Raw genomic sequence first — 22,851 nt, forward strand, 5'->3', positions numbered from 1 at the left:
TTGCTAAAATCGTAGAGTGACAGGAAAAAAAAAAGGGTTGACAGACATCACCAAATTCACATTACAAACCAGCAACACAGTTAGGAAGAGACTTGACTTTTTGTTGTCCTATCCATTGCTGGACTCTGTGGCTCGCAGTCTTTATAAGCCTGAGCCTCCTAAGATGTCCACGTGGTAAGAAAGCATGACTGTCCTGTGTTATATTTATTTATTTATTACAGCCAAGGAATTAAGGTAGAGAGAGAAGATACAAAGCCAACAGCAGAGAAAAGAATCGAATGCAACTCTTTCAGGGCTCAGGATACAGGTACTGTTCTGGGTCACCTTTTCTTTTAACCCATGCAACTAATTCATTTGAGCCCCAAAATACTAGTAAGTTCACTAAGAGTTTGTTACCGTTGTGCTTACTCTGTGAATTGTCATGCAGAGCTTCATGGAAGAGTACAAAACTGAGGCCCATTTCTCAAGGTGTTTCAGCTCAGTGCGTAACGTTCTTAAAATAGAAAGTCATGTAACTACATCTGCAAAGAGCATTTTAGTTAAAAGATAACCCCAAGGAAGTATAACGCTAGGCTCTACGACTTCATTCAAAACAACAGCACCAATCACATGGCCATTAAAAACACTAACAGGGGTTTCAGTTTCCAGGTCCCTAACATAAGTTCAGAATGGTAACTTATATTCTGAGGAAGGACAGAGACCCTTTGTTGTGCTGGACGGTACTGTTCACTGACATGCCAAGCTCCAGCCTACAGCTCTGAGTCCCACTTTGCAGAAAGCAGAGGAAAGAATTCAGCTCCTGACAGCATCAGTCACTGCAGGAGACAAACACACCCCGAGCAGGCTTTCCCTTGATGTAGACACGGCACCATAAACATTTCCAGCAGCTCTCTGGATGTGCTAGACTGTGCTTTGAACTAATAAGGCAACCACTCCTCAGTGTCGGTTCCTGCAGTGCCACTGAGCACTGCCTCTGGGAACACGGGTCAAACCTGGGATTTACTCTTGGCTCAGTCACTTTCCACTTGTGATTTCAAGCCACCGCGTGAGAAACCTAATCCCAGTTTGCCACTCTGCATGAAAACCTAACATCCTAGCATGCAAAGTGCTTTTAAAATCCTCTGAGGTGATACTTTAATCCTCTTCTGAGTACCACTTCAAACAATTATATGAACCCAGACACACAATCTGGATTCCCGCCCCACACCGCAGCTGCAGAGCAGAACTGAGATGATCCAGTTTCATTGGGGTTCAAACATCTGGTAGAAGGTGGCAATGCATACTTTGAGTGGGTCCCTGTTTCTTGGACCTTTGTTGCTGACAAGGCAAAAAAAAAATGTATTACTGTCCAGGGCATCATTCAATATCCATCTGTTCCAAAAGCTTCTGGAAACGAGCTCTCACTCCACACCAACTACGGTGAGTCTAAATGCCTAACAAAATGTTCTCCTCAATCGGTAGGGAACAAACCCATAAGTTTAAGAACAAAGGTAACCGTCATTAATATATAGTGAATATATATAAGTGAATATATAAGTGAATATGCAAAAGATAAAATAAGTTGGCATTATGAAACAAAAAAAAGTCTTCTTGAGCATATCTGGCTAAGAATGTGTCAATTACAAGCTCTACTAGTGGCAGAAAACATCATCTTCCAGCTTCAGACCCAAGTCTCAGGTTTACCACTAAGCAGCAGAATTTAGTACTTTTTTATGCTGTCCGTCATTTAATTTGCTGTAATTTTAACGCATTCATTATTGACGATCCAACTAAGTTGCCTTTGAACCAGTAAGTTCACAGGACTCCCTATCAGACCATCACTGCTGGGAGTCACTTTCTTATAATGTGACATTTTTACTTGACATTTTTAACTACTTTCACAAGTTTTGATGATCAGCAATGATGAAGTTCAGATGCAAAAAAGGAGGAATGTGACCCATGTTCAACAAAACTCTGTCAAGACAAAGTCATCAGAAAAAGATCAAGCTCTCATCATGTTAATGGTGTTATAAGAACAAGATGTAAGAGCTATTTGAGAGCACAGATACAGCGCATGATGTATGCGCCTTGACTCTTATATTAAAAATGTACTGTCCAAAACATTAGTTCAACACAGCTGAAGTTCAACTGGTTTTGCATAAATTCCACTGACTCCTATATAAATAGCTTAGCAGACACATTAATGGGACATTAATAATTGTTTATTACTCCCTTGCAACACCAGTAGGGCACATTTAATCCTGAGAAGACTAACTGCTTTTGCCAAAAAACAAGTTAGCTCATGGAAACTTTCAGGCCTGTTCACCACAGCAATGAAGGATTCATTGTACTTTAAATCCAAACAAGTACAGTAAAAGAGGTCACAATACCTTCATGTAGCCACTTGGATTCAACTTTTCTTGACGATACCTCACGCCAATTCCTCTGAGCTCTCAGTTCCAACACCACAGTGCCCGCAATCATAAGGTTAAACCCCAACTGGACTAGAGCACATGTTTAACTGAACCTTAACTTCTTCCCACAAGCCAGATCTTGTTTGGTTTGTTTATTTTTAGGGCAATGCTTGTGATGAGGCTTTATGAATAAGCCCTGATTTGTTACATATTCTGGCTGATGCTGCCTTCACATGCAGTCACAGCAACTGGGGCAGAGAGTTCCAGCATGTGGCACGTACAGGATCCATCCTGCCCCAAGGTCAGCCTGAGCTTTCACTTGGTAACCTTCAGCGCACAGTGCAAGGCTCCTCTGCTTAGCAAAGTATTTACTGCCTGGAGCTACACAGGAGGAAATTCTTCTCTTTTTTTTTTTCTTTTCTTTTCTTTTTTTCCTCATTCCTTTCCATTTCTGTGCTTCCCAAGTTCTTTAGCTGGGGGTCACTGATATCTAGTCCAGCCAGACATTAAACTGATGGTAAAGGGTTGGCTGTCTGCAGTGTGTCTGTCCAGCTGTGGCCCTGTTTTGGCTGGTGAAATGAGTTAGATACAGAAGAAGAACAGAGCACTGATTATCTACAGAATTAAAGGACCAAAATCAGTAATAAATCCTGAAAGATCTCAGTAAATTTACAAACAAACTCAAATTGTACTAATTGATTACCTGATCCAACATTCTGAAAGGAGGAGATGTTACTTCTGTTTGGCATCATATTTGTCTTCTACACGATGGTTAAATCAAAGCTAATTTAAGTGAACCAGATAAATTTTGACCTGCAAATAAAGTAACAAAAGAATAAAAATATTGCTTTAAGAAATGTACTCTGAGAACACGTTTCAAGTGCACTGTACAGACCAAAATTGACTTTTCTTAAGGTAAAATTTCCAGACACGACTGAAAAAGAAACATGTTAAAAGACATTTGGAAAGTGCAACTCATGTTTAATGTGGAGGCTGTGGAAAAAAAAATAACTGACTGGAGTTGTTTTATCAGTTTAAAAGTCCATATAATTTGATTTGATAATCTGCTGTTATCTATGATTCTGACTCCGTGCAGGCAGTTACTAGTCACAGCTCCTGAGTTCTGTTTGCATTCCTGTGGTTTCCTTAAGAAATCATTAAGAAGGTTGGACTTTTCAGCAGAAGATTTTATTTTTGAAAGCCCTGTAGCCCAAATTCAGCCCACACAATGCCAGCATCCTGCAATCATGATGAAACCTATGTAAAAACAGGTATGTAATTCAAAACGCAGAAAATATTTTGGCATGATGTGATTTCTGAGGCTCCAAGTGAGACAGGCTAGGAATGCAGAGATCCTTTAGAGTTTATTTTAAAAATAAACAAATAAATTGATAGGGCTACAAGAGAGACCTGGCTTAATTAAAATGCCAAAATTCTATCCAGCCACTGAAGACTAAAATTAAACCTAAAACCAAATAGAAGATCTCTAGTGGGTTGCTCTAAAAAAGATGTATTTTAAACATGCACATCTGTTTTAAAAGGTTGACAAAAATGCTTTAAAAAAATTGCTTCAAGTGACAAAATTAATGGTGACCATCTGTAGGTCCTCTGTGCTTTAATTCTTCATGTTTCTATTTGCTCATCTAGAATGGAGACAGATGCCTCGAGCTGCCTGCAGCTGAGCCACCTATTTAACCTCAGTGGTCACATCCTCGACACTCCGGGTCTCCACTGCACGCAATCTCCTTGCCAGGCCTTTTCACATCCTCCTCCCAGGAGGACAGCCCTAAAACAAGAGCTAACTGCTAACTCCCTATGGAGAGAGACTTCCTTGCAGTGCCCTATGGCTTTTCTCTCACCCTGCTGCTTCCTTCCCCTGCCGTGCCAGCAAGGCCCGTTCCCTCCTGTCTCTTACTCCTCAAAGCATGTCTGCGCTGATCTCACTTTATAACACTTTTTCTCTCTACAGAGGTCACTCCTCACTCCTGAGGAGAGGTTTCCACTCCATGGGGCATCTCTCCTCATGGCGAGAGGTAGGCCTCACCCTGACAGCGCTCTCCAAATTTTGGTTCCCTGAAAGCAGCACCCCTGTCCTCTCAAGCCTTTGGGCCTGCTTCCCAGCCAGGACCAGCCTGCCTCTCATCGGCCAACAAAACATCAAGCAACAGGACAGAAATGCCATTAAAATGGCTGCCAGGGTACCATCTTGGCATAGTGTTTGTGTGCAAGGCACTACTAAAGATAACAAGCGCCCAGCCCTGTACTCCCCAAAAAAAAGAGATGAACACCCAGCTTCTCGGGACACGGTTAACGTTGCACAGAAAACTAGTGGCTTGTAGTGTTTCACACTATTCTGTAGTTGTGCTTTCTGTTACATCATTGACCAAAAAATTAAAATGTGGACAACTTGGAATGACAAGACAGAAGAAAGGGTCGCTTTAAAAGGAAGAATGAGAAGTAATTACATTTTTTGCATTTCTAACATTGCTGCTTTTTGATTAGGATGATTGGTAAGATCACTAAAATATAAAAAAAAAAACTTCCCTTCTATCTTGTACAATGATGGCTACCACTTAATCAACATGACTAATATTGAAGAGCGAACAGCTGAGAGGGAAGGATTTCTACGTATTTCAATATTCAATCTTCAGTTCAGTTTGGTGAATACCTGATTTTGCTAATAGCCAGAGGGAAGAATGTCTTTTTTAAGGTTAAATATTTATACGGTTCCAGCTCAAGTTTGAGAACTCATTACATGTCTCTCTCCTTAGAGAATGAGAGATCAGAGAGGTCATCACCTAACTGTAATTGGATTTTTGGGGAGAGCTACTACCTAAAGTTTTCTACTGTGAAGATAAGCTGCAGACAATTAATGAATTAGGGAGTTAAACAAGTGAACAGCTCAAACCCAACAGTTTATCTGCTCACATGCAATCGTATTTTTTCAGGTCAGGACTATGCATGGCCTCATGCACAAACCAGCGAGGCTGGGTCTCGTTACAGAGCACATGCTGCACTCAGCCTTGTCTGGAATGAAGCAAAGTGACTTCATCTGGGATTTATAAAGTCATCTGAAGTAAATGTATACAGCATTACCAATCATGTTTCATCTGTGCGGTGCCCAGGCCAAATTAAGTTTTGTTTTACTAACGACCAGAAGAAACAGTGATTCATGACTCAAACAGGCTGTGAGTCAAACAAAGGATTCCAGTTTTAAGATATTATAACGCAGGGTCGCTTTATTCCAAAACACCCATCCACTCAGCTGAGTGGGACAGAGCTGCACCTCTACAAAACACAGGTACAGCTCTGCCCCGTTTTTGTTCCAGAGATTTAGGTCGGAAATAGGAGACGTTTCTTCTCAGAAAGAGCAGTCAGGTGTTGGAACGGGTTGCCCAGGAAGGTGGTGCCGTCACCGTCCCTTGGGGGTGTTTAAGGAGAGGTTGGACCTGGCACTTAGGGACATGGTTTGGTGGGTGACATTGGTGGTAGGGTGATGGTTGGACCAGATGATCTTGGCGGTCTCTTCCAACCCTAATGATTCTATGATTTTCTCACCAGGTGGGCTCTCTCCCCTTCCATCGCTTCAGCCTTGGCTGACACCTCCCTTTGGGAGAGGCTGCCATGGTATGCCTGTTGCTGTTGTATTACCAACCAAGACCCTTGAAACGCCCCAGAAATAGATACTGAATTCCTCTGACCAAAAACAAACAATCATTTTTAAACAAAGTTCTTAAAAATGACCATCTGCCCTTTAAGGCTTCTCTGCACTTCATTGTTTCTTCATTTTTGGTTTCTCAAGCAACATTACAAGCAGTTCCCGGCAGCTCCTGTCCCCTCTCATGTGTCTGACATTTCTCTTCAGAAATTCCTACAGCAGTGTACAGCCACCCATGGAAAATAGATGAAATTCCATTGTGTTCTGGAGACAGGAAAACCTAGACTTTTCCAACCCAAACAAAATTTGGCAAATGAGAGAGGGCTGATGGCTTCAGTGCCTGGAGACGCAAGTTTCCCACAGTATAGCACACCTGTAACCAAAAATGGGCTGCTCCACTGCCAAGATTTCCTTTTTCCCCAATAATCTTAGGACAGTGAACTTGCTCCTGAGTAAAGCAAGGCTGGTTCTTTTTTTCTCAGACCTTGTTTGTTGATGAAAGAGTCTTGATAGGCTCACACGGATAGGAAAGTAAACCTCACAAGGCTCTGTAGTCTACCTCCAAAAAATACTCAAGTGTAAATCAGCCTTTCCCCAAGCCCTCAAAGCCTACTGCCAAACCAAAGAAATACATTCACACAAGACACCTGCATAGTTTGATCACGATGCTATACCCATGGCCTAGGGAATGCGCACATTCTTAAGAGAGACCACAGACATCTGTGCCCAAAACCGGGGAACTCAGCAAAGCTGTTATCAGAGAGTCCACTTAAACATCCTCTCCATTTTCTCCTCCTCCTCCTCCCCCACAATACAAGATACCAGACCTTAAGCTACAGCTAATTTCCTGCCAGCACAGCCCTGAAAAGCTTTTGGTTCCTCACTTTTCATGGTACATGTCCTGCAGTACACCGGTCTCCATGGTGCAAGCGACCACAAGGTCTGGCTACAGGCACGGGGAGCTTTAGTTCCCAAAGCTCACGCTTTGGCACGTTCACCAGCACTGAAAGTCAAATATCTGTGAATCAGATTTGACAAAGTCCCTTCCTTGTAAGCCTGCAGGTTTCCGATGTGGAAAAAGGAGTGGCAGAGGAAGTCACTCTTACACCTTATCTCTTCCTCTGAGAAATTATCGTGCTGGATATTGGAGAAGGAACAGAAAAAGGACAATGCAGCAACAACAGAAAACACCCTGCACAGCTTTACTCCCATAGTAAAGTATTTTTTTTGGAATAACTACCCCAAAAATTCCAAAAATTGTGCCTAAATACAAGATTTGTATTTTTTCTGTCCTATTGCAGAAGCACGATTCTCTCCTACTTCATAAGGACAAATGTTGTAAATGTCAAATCAATTGCTCTTTCCAGTAGACTGAAACCACATATTACTTTAATCAGGTCATGAAAACTGACAATTTTAAATACCCATCAAGAAGGAAAACATTCATTACCATGTAAATACTGGTTTGGTGATTACAAGTAGAGATTTTAAAACATTTACATAGGAGATAGACTGCTGAGCGTGTCCAAACGAAAATTTCAGTGCAAATGGTGAAGCTTCATAGCTTCTGCGCCATAACAGCTACTCTTACCTGAAATTGAAACTATTGAAGTACACATTTCAGTCAATCTCATCTCAGACCTAGGCAGCTGGTAGGACAAGATATTAAACCACTTACTCAAATGGCATTATTTTAGCAGACATCCTCACCTCCTCCTTATTTCGCAGTCACACAAACCACGTTTCATCTGGACTACTTCACTGAGGTAAACTGAGGTTAGGATTGCTTTTCTAAGAGGCGAGTTCATTGTTTTCTGCCAAACAAAATCCACCAAGAGGTAGAAATGCTTTAGAAGAGATTTCTGTTAAAACAATGAACTCCTTTCTTTGTGCTGAAAAACAGGGCTGGCAGAGGACAAGCCAGCCTCAGGGCGCCGTCTTCTTTTCTCTCTTGGTACCTCTCTGGTAGCTACTCCGTTATCCAGCCCGCACCAGTTATCATCTCACACCAGCAGCAAGGAGCTCCCAGGAATTATTCTAACACTTTTTCATTAACTCCTTTCTTATTAAAAAAATGAGCATGCTCATGATTTGCAAACCAACATGTGAAAATTCACACAGACGTGACAAAGAGAAAGCTCTGTTGGTGGCCTATGACTGCTTTTATCTATCTAATCGCGCAGACTAACAACAAACAAAGCAAACAACATTTTGTGTATTGGCAAATGTGCATAAATATGCTCAGTTTTCATTTCTGAATCCCAGGAAATGCAGACTTTCTTGATCTAAAGTTGAGTGAAAAAACAATTATGAATTCCAGCTTGTGCACCGTACAGGAGCAGAAAGACCTTAAAGAAAAGTTCCTCCTTTCCCATCCCACCTGACACAATAAACTTGCCTTTAGGATGCCCCTAGCCCATTCAACAAGAGCTTTGCTATACACAACAGGTAAGTAAGTCCCAGAAAATCTAAGAAGCTAGAAAATCTACTCAGAACAGATCATAAGATGATTTTTTTTTTTTTTTGGGGGGGGGGGGGGGGAGGGGGGTGTTAAGGGGGAAAGAAGAAATGTGAAGGAGATTCTTGGACATCCTTACCTTGTCCCCCTATCCGCCTATTACATTTTCCCACTCTCCCAGGCAACCTTTGCCCATGATCTGCTTCCCTCTGTGCTGACTTCTTTCACTGCCACTTTGTGCCTGTCAGTTCCTTTGTTAATCAGCTGCCTTCAGTGCCCTCTTGCTCTGACAGTTTCTGTCTCTCTTATTTCATCCGTCCATTTCTCCTCAATTTGTCTCCTTCCTTAGACATTTGCCCCATAGTTCCAAACGGCCCCCCTAGCTCTTTAGCACGTCTTCTCTTTCCAGCTCTCAGGGCAGCGTGTTATCCCTAGGGACTACAAGCAGAGAAGCCCCCAAACTAAATGCTTCACATCACAAGTGCTTGGCAAACCACATCACGGCAGCAGCAGCCTAAGTGGCTCCAAATCAGCAGGACAGTGCCCAGTGTGGCTCTTGTGCTACAAAACCACGGGCCAGCTTGCCTACACAAGTGCACCACAGCATTTATCAGCGAGCCCCAGGATTTTGTTCCCTTGAGCGAGAAATACGAGGTGCTAGACATGCAGGTAGAGCATTTAATATAACCAAGGCAGTTAAATAAAATAGTTCGTTGACAATCCCATCCTGCATGCATGAGACTTGGAAAAATAACAGGCCTGGTCACATTTACAGATTTCACTCCTGTACAGAGGTCTGCAGAGGACCTTCTACACGGGAAAACTTCCAGACTCCCTTGGATGCGCCCCAGTGGTCCCAAACAAAACCTGCGTGGCCAGCATCTGCTCTGGGCGCCCTGAACAGGGCATCCTCTCACAGCTGTTCAGTTAGTGCCAGGGGAAGCACCCTGTGCTACACTGGCAGTTGCTACACATCACAATTAGCTGTTTGCTTTAATAAATGAAGACGGAGAGAACACGCCACAAGCACGGTGAACGCAGCATTAACTCCTTCATAAGCAATCAGCACTTTCCCCCCCCCACTTCCATTATTACAACTTTTCCTGGAATCTTCAAGTGGTAAAGACAGACCAGACCTTCCCGTCCAAAATCCTTCTGTCCTTTGCATTCAACTCCAACCCCACAGGGGATCTGCAATCTCCATCTGACCCTTCCCCTGCTTCGTGCCTAAAAAACCACTCTACATCTTTCCTTTACTCCTTCCCAGTAACGACCAACTGGTATCTCTGCATACTTTCACGAAACCAGTCACTAATGGTATCTGATAAACACAGATAAAAACTGATTTGGAAAAAATGACTGCCCTTTCCGTCCTGGTTACTGTCGGAGATTTCCATTCCCTCAGTGCGAACGTGGGCACACAAAAGGGTTCATTTAGCATTCGACAGAAGGGAAGGGGAAGAAATTCCCGGTGCGGAAAAGAAACCATTTAAAGCAACCATAAAAAGGTATTAGCGGCTGTGCAAAGGGTATGGTGTTGCCGTTTGAATACTCCAAAAGTTAATACCTCCTCTGTCACTCTCCTAGCTCAGCCTCTCCCTCCCTTTGACAGCACAGGTAAGCACTCCTACACGTTCTTCTGATAACTTCTTTTCCTCCCGCATCGCTTCCTCTTGCTGTGGGAGAGCAAGGCTCTCCTCTTGTTTGCCATCCCGCTCGGCTCCACCACGCCTTTCCCCTGTTAACGCCTTACCTCTGGGTCCCACCGGGATTTAGGGAAGGAAACAAGCCGAGGAGCTCAGCAGAGAGGAGACCCGGCAAAACCGGGAGAGAGGGACCGTGCACCCCGAAGATGAAGGGTTCACCCCAAAGATGAAGCGTGCACCCCAAAAACAAGGGGTGCTCCCTGGTGCCCGGGGATGCCGAGGGCTGTCCGGGCGGGCGTGGTGCCGGTGACACGGGGACCAGAGGAGCACTCGGTGCCGAGGGACCATCCCTTAGGGCTTTGTGCGAGCACCGCCCGTCTGCCCACGGGGGGGAAAAATAAAACCCCGGGCAGCTCCGAGGCGTGGGGAGAAGCCGAGGGACCGCGGGCAGGGCCGGGCACGGCGGCTGCCGCTGCTGCCAACAAAGCGGCACAGACAAAGACCCCGTCCTCCTCCTCCCTCCCTCCATCCCCTCCGCCAGGTACCTCACCCCCAGGGGCAAAGGGAAACGGGATCAAACGGAGCCACCTCCCCGGTGCCCCGCAGCCGCTTTGTTCGCCGCCGGAGGACAGCGGGACAAAGCGCCGAGCCCCCCGCACCCCACAGCGGCCGCGGGGCCCCCCTCCCTCCGAGGGCAGCCCGGCGAGGGGAGGCAAAACCCTCTCCCCATCCCCGTCCCGCACTCACCGCCGCTGCCGCCCAGCATCCCCGCCGCTGCGAGCCCCGGCCCGGCCCCGCCGCCGCCTCCCGGAGCCGCCCCCCCTGCGCCGGAGCCAGCGCCGCCCCCGGCGGGGCTCGGCCGCGGGGCACCCCCGCGGGAGGAATGGTTCGCTCCCCGCAGGCTGGGGGCGCGGGAGCGGGGCGGGCCGAGAGGACCCTGGATGGGGGGGGGGAAAGGCGACGGGGGAGAGAAAGGGGGAAACAGCGAGGGGGGCATAGGGCGAGGGATGGACGGGGGGACAGACGGGGAGACAGCGGGGCAAGACCCTGCTGCTTGGTCCCCTCGCCCCGCTCCACGCCCGTCCCGCTGGGGGAGGCAGCGTGGTGCGAGGGGCAGCGGCCGGCCCCACGAGCCATAGCTGTGAATCGTGAGGCAATTTCCTGCCCCGCAGATTAGCTGAGTAAACAGGGCGGCTGCTGGCAGGGCGAGGGCCCGCTTTTCTTCGCCTGGGGCTGGGGCTGCGCTCACCTGTGAGGCGAGGCGGCTCCCTGAGCCCCAGCAGCAGAGTCAGGCTGCCCCCCAGGGCCGTTCAATGCAGCCTGCCCTCGTGCAGCCAGCCCGTACCTGAAAAAATAAACACAATACACCAAAAAAGAACACAACACACCAAAAACACGTGTGCATGAATATACATACAACCCCCAAAAGAGGCCCATCGAGGTCCCAGCGAAGGACACAGGCTGGTGGTGGCTGTCACCATGGGTGCTTGGCCCCACTGACTGTCCCCGAGCAGGGAGACATGGCTGGGGAACACAGCCAGGCCCAGCAGGCTGAGCCCAGGGCCACTGCCAGGAACCTGTGGCCTTACAGACCCAGCAGGGTGTGTTTGCCAAAGTGGCATGCCTGGCCTGTGCTGTGTTTGTCACAGAGGCTGGGGACACTGGCCCAGGTGGCTGCAGAGGTGCTGGAGGCTGCTAAGTGACAGAAGCTGCGAGGCCGACCACTGGGTTGCAGCTGTCAGCAGGGCAAACAAAAAGACAAAGAGGCCCCAGAGAGGGGTCCCATCCTTCAGGAGACAAGTAGGAGTCAAGTATACAACCAAGCATTGCTCCCTGAGCACGCGTAGCACCCTCAGCTTCGTGAGGAAAGCCCCAGCAATGGGAGATGTAAGCTTGTCTGCTGGACAGTGCAGGGGCAGCAAGCTGGAGCACCCCAGATAACCATTTTGTTCAGTGTGGTGTGGCCTTGTCACCCTGCCTTTATCCCTTCTTCCCAGCGAGCAAGAGGGGACTGCAGCACGCACCTACTGTACAGGGGGCCTGGGCAGCTAGCATAGCTCACACAGCACCCCATAGACCTGAAACACTGCAGAAACCACTAACTGTTCGTGTTCAGGGGCAGTTTGGATCTAGTTCGTGCCTCACATTTTCCAGGGGATATTTTACTTGGCTAAAACCATTAGTTTACCACAGTATAAACTTCATAATCACTCCTTAAAATCTGGAATGTATGTAGTAACACCCACAGGCCCAGAGGACATGAAAGAAGAAATGGCCTTGGCTGTCCTGGTATCTACTGTAGTTTACATACAAAACGACAAGCTTTTGAGCTGAGTTATTCTGATAGGCCAGAACCTGGCTGAGCTCTTCAGGGATGTCCGAGAGCTTCATTTATTGCTAGTGTTAAAGTTGGCTCATGTGCTTTGCTCACCAAACAAACAAGAGGTCCATGCACTTAAACAAATAAAGCCATGTACACGTAAGGAATGCAAAGTTTAGGATGTGCTCACAGCTGGAAGAAGTGAGAATGACTTTTAACCCTGCCTGCAGTCAGAGCCAAAAGCAGCCAGCCTCCCCATCATCTCACGGGATCTTTCTTTTGTTATTATGAGTGGGAAAACCGTAAGTAAAAGTCTGCAAAAATCTCTCCCTAGGGAAAATGAAGCTTAACAGTATGGAAAGGAGTAACTTGGCACTTGCAGACAAACCATTCCTCTGAAAAAATTTAGAAATGCCAGTTGAATTGTTCCTGTGCTTAGCGCCTATCCATTAGGTGAGGTGTCAGCAAAGTTGGATGAGGCCAAGCATGCATTTCCCCTCATATATCTATGGGAAAACATTACCTGAGTCAATGTCATCTGTTTCTTGGCATCAAAGGAGAGAAAGAGAAGGAATAAAGCTTATTTCCAAAGTAAGAAGAGGAACTAAAAAGACAGCCATAGGTGTGGCCATAAGTTAGAATGTCTAACAAGCAAGACTTTGTCAACTTCTAAAAAAATATTCATTTGGACCTTTTATGTTTAGGAAATAGTTAAAAATGATCAAACAAGTAAAACTCCAAAAACTAAAGAGCTGAATACTGTCTGCTCTCCTTGGAACAAAGGCAACAACAGACCTCTTAAGGAAAGTCAGGGAAAAAAAAAGATATGGAAACTTGCATGTGAGCTGTGAGTCTCAGATGGGTTCAACAGTCCACCTAGCTAGCTTGAACCATCCTTGTGGCAGTTGCGCTGCTACAACACCTGTATTGCATATCATAGAGGCATTCAAAATTCCTCCCCACCCCTGAGTATGCAAGCATGCTCAATAAAGGTTTAGTAGTTTCCATGGTAATTCATATAAGTAAAAAATCAAATGTTGGAAAGCTTGCTCAAAGTATATTTTAATCAGGAGTGCTGAAAACAGTAATAAAAATACCTCACTGGCATGCTTCTGTAACAGGGAAGGAGAAATCTATTCAGCTGGGTCAGAACTGAAGTCACCTGTGAGCAGGCATCCACAATCACCATCTCTCCATTACCTGGTCCCTCAGCATTACCTATTTTATCCGCATCAGGTGTGGCCATGACTGCATTTCTGTCAAATGAGCCAGAGCCCACAGCTGGGAGTTGGTTCAGGCTTTATGTTACCTCCAGGAGGAGACAATACCCAGCCTGACAAAGTCAGTCGAGATAAAGCTGTCCATTGATGACTTTTGGCATAGTTACACTTTTTTTTTTTTTCTCTCCCCTTTGGTGGCAAAACTGGTCTGGTTTCTTCCCTTTCCTGCCTTAAGTATTCATTTAGGTTCCCAGTCTATAGTCTGTGGCCTTCTTGGGTGGGCTGATGCAATTACTGGTGAAAACCCGATCAAGAAAATGATCCAGGTGACAACTTCCTTCCCTGCCCCCTCCTTCTGAAAAAGATCCAACACTTAGTTGCACTAGAGTGCCTAAGAAGCAGAGGAACCACAGCCCAACACAAATCTGAGCTGCTCTGCTGGAGACCAAGCCTACATTTCTTGAACCCACATGACCAATACACCAATGGATTATTGAATTGCAGCCTTTTTGAGCAAGCATGTGGCAACAAATGAGGTTGTAATGACTCAGTGCTTTGCAGCATGTAACAAGAGCATTTTGTACCACTGCCTTGGTAAAGAAACCCAGCTGTTGTTTGCCATTGCAGAATAATACTAACACAGTTGCTTGTAACTCGAAAAATAATAAAGATTGTCACAACCAGAACTTCTGATGAAACTTCAAAGCAAGCAGTGATTCTTCTGCTCTAACTCTATCAAAGACATTTTCAGGCAGTGTAACAGGCTGGATCCTAGGTACTGAAGGAAACTTAATTTTTAAGGCTCATGGGGAATCTCTGCTAAATTAAAAGGCAACCTGGAGCATGACCACATTCATCAGTACCATTCCAGTGGGGAAAAAAAAAAAAAAACAAACCACACCCAATAGTTACACTTGCCATCCAAGATCAAAATCTAAAAATCTGTTAATGCATCACACAATACAGAGGTATATCAAACAATAAGAAAAATAAAGCAAGCTGATGTTCAGCCAGTGGTGTTCTTGTGACTTGGCCTGAAACTTTCTTGAATTGTCACACAAGAGCTATCAACAAAAACTGCTTCAGGAAAATAAGTTACATGAGTAATCAAATTTCATGCTCCAGGGCACAAGTCAATTGCTGGAAGGGTCAGGAAAGGAATTTCCTCACTCTCTTCCTTTGCACAGTTGTACACAATTAACTAGGTTGTAATTGCAAGGCAAGAAAGTGGTTAGGCTTTGCATTCCTCTGAATCATCAAGTGCTGGCTGCTTTTGCAGCCGAATTCTGAGCTTAAAGGACCAGCCTGGCAAGACTCGTTCTTCACCACACTTTGGTGAGGCATTGCTGGGATTTGCAGTGCAGTTGTAGCGTCTGCTCTTCTTGTCATGCTACCTTTGCAGCTCAGAGTAGGGCTGTTTCAGAACTACCATTGAAGTGGGGACCTGGATAATTCAGGCAGTTAGTTTTCTGTTAATGAGTTGTCACCATAAAGTGTCTCTACCTGTAAATGGCACAACTCATAATGACTCATGCAAGTAGTAGCCGTGTTGTAGCCATAATGACCTGAAGATATAAGCAAAAGATTTGTTGGAAGAGTAAGCACTTTTATTAAAGCAACTATACCATTTGGTGTAATAAAAGATCATGCTATTTCTTATTTAAGTAGCACGTTTTAATAATCCAATGGATTTTTGCTAACACAGGCCAGACATGACTCTCTAAATCGCAAGAGTGCAACCCTAAGCTTGCGCATGGCTGTCTGTCTTTGGAGCTGATTAATTGCTTCCCTTTGCTAGAATCAGCACACATCTGTGAATGAGGGTAGCTTATAACTTAATTATTCAACTCTGATACTGCAGCTAAGTTTTAAAAGTTTTTCTGTACACAAATACATTTTTGATGCACAACAGGCAGTTAGTTCTGCGAGCAAACACACTGTACTTCACACACAGGGTCTACAGGCAGCACCTTCTCAGTGCTCCTTAGAGATATTAAATCGGTAGGCAAATGGTGGACACAAGACGGTGTGGTACAAATACAATAGTTAGTGTTTTGTGATTACAATCACAGATTAAGCAACGATTCATTTTGTACTCCATGGTTGGATACAAGGCTATCTATGCCCTGTGGTTGCCCTTTGAGCAAGCAATAAGCTTATGAATATACTCCTATACACACCTTAGTCAGGGGCTGTGTGACTTGTCTCTGATGCCAAGCCAGTGAAATTCTCTGTTCCTGCTTGGTCCTTATCTGTCATTATCAAATCTGGATGCACAAAGCTTTTATCTATTTATCTAACACAGTGGGTCATGTGAGTAAGGTAGTACTTTCTTTAGTAGGAAACTAGAAATCTAAAAGCATTTAAGCTAGTTGACCAAGGCTACACACAAAACGTCAGCTAGAACAAAACAATGAGTGGAAAACCCAAGATGCTCCTTTAATTTTATAGCTAATCTATGTAGAGACAGAACTCCATGTTCAAATAAATACTCATTTGGGTCCTTCCTTCTGCAAAAGCATTCTTCCCCTTCAGGTGAAATTGAGTTAATTAGTACAGAGACAGAAGAGGTAGAAGAATATATTGCTACTAGAAGGGAAGACTGTTGCCAAAACTTACTTCATTCTCTTCAGAATAATCGGGGCCAGAATTGATGTAGTGGCTTTCATTAAGGAAAAAGCTACACCTAATAAAGTTTAGATAAAATACGTCCTCACAACTGATTCATGGGGCTGCCTTTGCTGAGAAGTTTTATATGTGCATTGAGGAGGGTTGTAGAGAGGGTTTTTCTTGGCAGATGGCCTCCAAATGTGAAATTAACTCCCATTAGCAACACAAAGGATGACACAATATCACTACTGCTTTCTTGCACTAATAGGGGCAGAATAAGACACAGACACATTTCAGCCTTAGTTTTCCATGATTTTTCTCCAAATAGGGACAGGATTAAAAGCAATGTGAAAAATAATAATAATTATAACTATTTTCTCCCCATGTATTTGTTACTCAAAGCAGCTTATGTGCTTAGACAAACTAAATATGCAAAACCCAAAGCTAAACATCCTGGAAAATCACTAATGCCCAATGCAAACTCAGCCTAAACCAGAATAGTAGTTCATCAACAACCAGGCATCTAACCTCCTGACTGTATGTGTCCCTCTTTAACAAAATGCTAAAAATATAGCAGGGGAGAGGGTTGCAGAGCCAAATGCATTTGGAAAATGCATTCATGTGGCAGAAAGGGGAAGATGGACCAATGATTTTTGGGGGGTTTGATGCTGCACTTATTTTTAAAACTCATCTCTGCTGTAGAAAACCAGCTCCTATAGCCAGGACAGCTATAACCAAGCATCTTGGTTTAACCAGAGGCTTTATGAGGCAACACCACAGCCAGTGGCATGATGGTAAACCAAAAAAAAATATAAATACACTCGGTTACTTGTAAACTATAAGAAGCTTGGAAAGGCCATTTTACAGGAGTTACACTGTGCAAAGACTGCTGCTTCAGGTGTGTATCCTTGCCTACTGCTGCTCACCTCACCTCCAAGCATGGGTCCCTGTCCCGCAGCACCACGCACCAGCAGCCTGTGCTGCCTGTTTGCAGAGCCATCTCGTGCCCGCTCCTCTGCCTGGGTCTGTGCTGCTGCTGTGACCACGACCCCACACGCTCCCAATGAAGTTCACACCGCCTGATGGAGGATTAGACCCACAGGAAGTAATAAAATAAGCTTGCTGATCCCAGAATATCACAGGAAATTAACATATGACAATCTTTAACACGTTGTTTTAATAAATTATAATTTTGTGCTGTAGCTTCAAGACCACTGTGATATCTGAGATAGGACGCTGGGGGTGGTCTCTCCTCCGTTTCATAATGCCTTGTTTGCACGTTGCATGTTTTTCCCCTTGTTCTTTGTACTACCAAAACCTTAAAGCATTTGCAACAGCATCCCAGCATTCGTGAGCAGCAGCCATTTGGGTTGCAAGCTCCCAGGTCTGTCCGGTAAACTTATCTGAAAAACCCTTTACAACCAAGAAGAGAAACGCGCTATCTTAACTATACACTTCACTAACAGGACATAAATTCGGTAACAACATGAAAAAGGGACACTAAAGCAGCCAGCCAACAAACACAGAGAGGAAAGGGTTGATGCTGGATCCTCATTAGGCTTCTAAGTAGGTTGTCATTAGCTGGCTTGTAAAACCTCAGAGATTTAATGAGAGAAAAATGTTTCTTTATGCTGAATGCCTCAGATCTCTTCTTTGGCGAGTGAAGTTTTAGGTTCCCCCTCCCCCCTTCGTTTCTCGAGAGGCTGCCAAGTTTTCCGAGGGCTAAAAGCAACAACTTTGTGTGCAACGTTACTTCATACTTCTGGTATTAATCTAATAGAAGGCTAGATGGGGAGGAGGGGGAAGGAGCAATGAAAGCTGGTTTCCTGCCATGCAGTGGGAAATCCATAGAAAATTCACATCTAACACTGATTTTAACAGCTGGATGGCTGTGTTGGCTTTTCCCTGCCATAGCAACATGTAACTACATACTTTTTTGTTATAAAAATGAAACAGGCATCAAGCAAAAGGAAAAATAAAAAGATGATTTGCAGTTGTAAATACCCCAATTAAACCGCCCTCTTCAAATAGCCAGGCTAAAAGCATCAACACCTTTTGCAAATCACCTTTTATTTTCATTAACATTGCTAAAAAGAGTGTTCACAGAAACTATAGGAGGAAGTCATCTTGCTGATAAATATCTCAAAAAACATTTGCACGGGAAGTGCTCCAGCGACCCCTTTAAAAAGAGGGTTTTAAGAATCACACCATCAGGACATTGAAATAAAACTCTGCAACAGAGATGAAAAATCATAGCAAAAATAGCATGTCACAAATAATTGCCATGGAAGTCAGAGAGAACCATCCTGTAGCAACTCAAGGCTGTATATAATATACCCCAAATAATTGTTAGTAGCACCTTCCTAAAGGACACAGCATACCAGTTGATAACTCCTTGTATTCAGCCCACATTCGCTGTTAATTTCTTTATTGGGAAGGGCTCGCCTATTTATTCTGACAATAATTGCTGGGAGGGTGATGGTCACAAGTGTAATTCTTTATCCTGATTATATTTAAAATGTTTTTTTCCCTCCTTCCATTCTTTTTGCTCAGGCTTTGCTCCACCTGTTTCTCACGCACCATATGGTTCGAATCATGGCATATTGCAGAAGTCAGGATTTTTTGATGCTAATGCAAAGAAAGCTTAATATGGTACACATGCTGAAAAGGAACCTGGTTTTGTAGATAAAACAGGGCTGTAGCATGTTCATGTATGCTACATCTACTAGGTAGGATCCATACTGTAGGGTCTGATTTCTCCATTTTAGCAAATTATCTTGATTCTAATGCTTTATCTGCCCACTGGTGCGTGAGATCAACAGAGTGAACATGACAGCTGGTTTTTATGTCACTAGCTGCAGCCAGCCGTTATACTGAAAGTGTTAATAACCATTTTCATCGCTCCCAGGCTTGGATTAAGCAAACTGCAAGACTCAAAAGACTCTCAGGGGTAGTGATGGCAGAAAAAAAACAGAAGCTAACACCCAAAATACTGAGTAGAAGCTACGCAATATGAGCAGAGAGGCTTCTCTCGGGGCAGATAAGCACAGGGCTGGAACACTTGATAGCTATAGCTTGAAGTACGGATGGGCAGGAGAGAGAGCAAAAAAAAACAGCCTTGAAGAGAAGTGAGAGAATGAGAAAAGTTGCGGTGGATATGACATTAGAAAGAAGTTTAAAAAGACTGAGCTTCCTAGGGGTTAGTGCTACTGAAAAGGCAGAGATGTCTCAGCAGAAAATTGTTTCCAGTTTCTTTATTCCGTGTTCATAAAAAAACAGCATTTTGTGCGCATTTGTGTTAAGTCAACAGGACCATTGCCATCGCTCCCTCTGTACTCCAAAAATTCCAGCTGGTATCAGGTTTTCCTTGTAATGGAAACAAGCTGGCAGAACTTCAAAACCTTGATAACAGCTTACACAAAGAAAGGACAACAATAGCCAGTTATACTTCACTATTAAAATGTTGTTCTCACCTCTTTTTTTTGAAAAAAAAAGAGAAGTTGGATAGAATTTGGCAATGCGTAAACTGGTGCCACTCGAACCCAGCAGCAGCTCAGGAAGAGAACGCGAAGATGCAGCTGTATCGGAATTTGGTCAGGGAAGGGTATCTAACAGCTCAACTTTCGTCAAATGTGCCGTGGCCAGGGGATAGCAGCACCGTGAAATCCCTGAGCAGCTCAGTTAGACAGCTTTGAAACAACTGAGAAACTGAAATACGAGTTTTGAAAACTATGGTTTTATGAACATCTTATTTATTTCTTTATCAGAAGGCACAGAAATCACCCAGCCCCAATAACATTTTCTTAAGAGCACAAACTCTCTGAAGAACCTAGGAAACTGAGGGAAAAATTGTTAAATGAGTGGAAATAACCTTTGCTGGACAAATCCACTCCAAGCAATTCTCTCTTGGGCTTAATGTTGCATCTTTCCTTTTCTTTTTTTTTTTTTCCTTTTTTTTTTTCCTTCCCTTTTTGACCACAGTAGGATTTTAGGTTCAGTTTAAAAACTATCCTCACTTCCCATGGCCTTTGTACTATGTTAAAGCCATGTGATCTGTGCCATTTCACATAGATTTAAGAATTACGCCGGGGTTTACAAGAGCCAGAAGCTATATAAATGAGACATTTTCACTCCTCTGAAAAAAAAAACGTTCCTCTTTTAAAAGTATTACAGTCCCTCATTTTTCCTTCCCTTTTCCTTCTTTTCCTGACCATATGCAAGTGAAGAAATGGCCTTTGTTAGTTTTTCTGGGCTGGCACGAAGCCCAAAGACCCAGCTGACAAAAACTTCAAGTCAGCAAATGCAATGGGAGGAACGTCCCTTTCAGAGCCCCCGTTTCACAGCCTCGCTGTCACCGAGCATCTCAGTAGCTCCACACAGCAGAGCCTTGCAGGGCCCTTTGTTACAAGGTGAATCACTCTTCCTCTGCTCCTCGTGCTGAAGCAATTAGCTCTCCTTACCCACCGCAGGCGCAGCTGCCCAGAGTTTGAGTCCTGAGCTCTGGGGGAAGCTGATGGGATGGCAATGGCCCGAAATGAAGCTGCTATCAGTGGATTTGAGGGGTGACAACAAAGCTCGTTTGGCTCCTGTCTTTCCCACCCATGTCAGGCCTTTAACGTGCCATCACATATTCAGAGCACAGCAGCTTCACAAGGCTGCGTTAGCCTGGACAATGTATATCCAGCAAAAGGTCCCTGTTTTGAATCCTTGGGTGCTGCTATTAATGCTAGCCCACTACTGGATCACTGAGTTTGTACCAAAATTTCTGACAGAGCAGTCAAGTACCTCACAGAAGCTGGTTCCCAGTGGTCACTTAGTCAGAAAAACAGGTGCTGTGAACAGACTTAAGCGTCTCTCTTATTTATTGGTTGGATAAGATGAATTGTGTAATGTTTCCCCCCGAAAGTAATGCAGTAATTCATTTTCTTTTTGAGAAAATCAGGGATTCACCAGGTGGCACAGTGATTGCACTATAGCTTCACTGCAGAGAAGCGATTCATTCTGCAGTCAGAGCACTTCACAAAATGTAGGAATAAACACTGATTTCTCACATGCTTTTTTCTTTCCCTAGCCTACACAACAAGCGAACACTGTTCTTTCTGATCCTCCCCTTCCCTCAGCGGTCCTTTGGTATTTACCTCCTCTTATTTTGGATTTCCTGTCTGCACTCCAGGGAAAGGATTTTCCTGTGAGAAACAAATGTCACACTGCTGATTTATTTGGACGTCAACAGACAAAGTCTATCCTTCATGTGAAGCAAGTTCTCATCTACCTGTTACCAGAAGAGTACTAAGATTTTTTATCCTTAGCTATTTTATTTGGTAATAGCTTTAGAGAATTAACTTTCTGGTCTCTAGCAGAGCTGCTATTTCTATGTATTAAACTGAGAAGGATGCAGCTGTTTCAGGTAATTGAAGGTAATTGAACTTAAGCTGAACTTAAAACCAAACATCAAACATTTTGAAAGCATACCTACTTTCTGTAGGGTCCTCCGTAGCACGTGTCTTTTAGGTTACCCTATTTGATATTTTGCTCTGATAGGGGAAGAAAAACAAGTCTGAATCCTCCATATCTGTGCATGTGTACAGGGAACAGGGCATGGCCACTCAGCCAGAAGCACCCAGATACGGTGATACCGAACATACGCAGCAGCTTCTGAAATTTCAGAAGGTGGTTTTTCACAAGGGGCAATCTTCTTGGCAATTCACATGTAATTATTAATGGCAATGAAGGCTGTCAGTGGAACACGGGAGGAAAATGAGCTCACAGATGTAAGGATTTAAGACTTGCATCTGAGCAGTGAAAGCCCCAGGAGATGCGCCTGCTCAGATGGTTGGAACCCCAAACTTGCTTCATCTCAAGCACAGATGAGAAGTTTTGTCTTTCCCCAGCAACTAAAGAGACCAGTAAACTCCTAGCTTCCAAGCTGGACCTTTGTGGAGGCAGCCAAGCCCCCAGGCTGCTTGCTGGCAGGGTTTTGAGTTGCTGACGAAGGACAGAGGTGCCGTCTCTGGCTCTCCAGAGTCCAGAAGACACACCACCATTGTGCCGTAAAGATTAAAAAGTCATTTCCAAAATGTCACAGGGAAAGGTGTTCATGTGTGTGTATGCTCAAATGCAAGGTGTGCACGTAATGTTGAAACCTTTTCTTTGAATCTACGTAAGAGCAGCAGAGTGCAAAAGTCTAACTGAAGGATGTGATAGGATGTATTGCTTACTGCTTGTGTGATGAGATATATTGCTTGCATTTTATTTGAGAGCTTTTCAGTGTGTTTAGTACTTAGGACACTGAAAATGCCTCAGATGTCTTTGCTAGCCTCTTGTGGTACATTATAGGAGATGGTAGATGCTGGCTGCCATGATTGCAGCAGCACGACTGTGGCACACACCAGTTTGTGGCTTTGAATGGGTTGTACTATATGTCTGCAAGCTGTTATGGAGCACTGGGGACTATTTTGTGGCTTGTGGTATATGCAGAATGGGTGATTTGTAGACCTTTTGGGTCTAACCAGCTATTACCTCAGTGCTTGTGAGGCACCAGATTGG

General features: G+C 44.4%; 1 protein-coding gene across 26 annotated transcripts in view; it reads right to left on the bottom strand.

The window, feature by feature from the left end:
• PHLDB2 (pleckstrin homology like domain family B member 2) overlaps positions 1-22,851 on the bottom strand; it is a 113,348-nt gene that overhangs the window by 53,666 nt on the left and 36,831 nt on the right. For 9 of the 26 annotated variants that reach the window (XM_040568797.1, XM_040568698.1, XM_040568706.1 and 6 more), the window contains one exon: positions 3,097-3,206. The exons of 1 other annotated variant lie outside the window; for it this stretch is intronic. In XM_040568797.1, coding sequence (XP_040424731.1) covers positions 3,097-3,145 — 49 coding nt within the window. In that variant the 5' untranslated portion in view covers positions 3,146-3,206. Of the gene's footprint in view, positions 1-408; positions 431-3,096; positions 3,207-10,076; positions 10,981-22,851 lie in introns of those variants that run through there. 16 more of the 26 variants (XM_040568787.1, XM_040568688.1, XM_040568750.1 and 13 more) reach the window with 10 other exon arrangements.

This window comes from Cygnus olor, chromosome 1 (assembly GCF_009769625.2).
Source record: "Cygnus olor isolate bCygOlo1 chromosome 1, bCygOlo1.pri.v2, whole genome shotgun sequence".
Taxonomy (NCBI): domain Eukaryota; kingdom Metazoa; phylum Chordata; class Aves; order Anseriformes; family Anatidae; genus Cygnus; species Cygnus olor.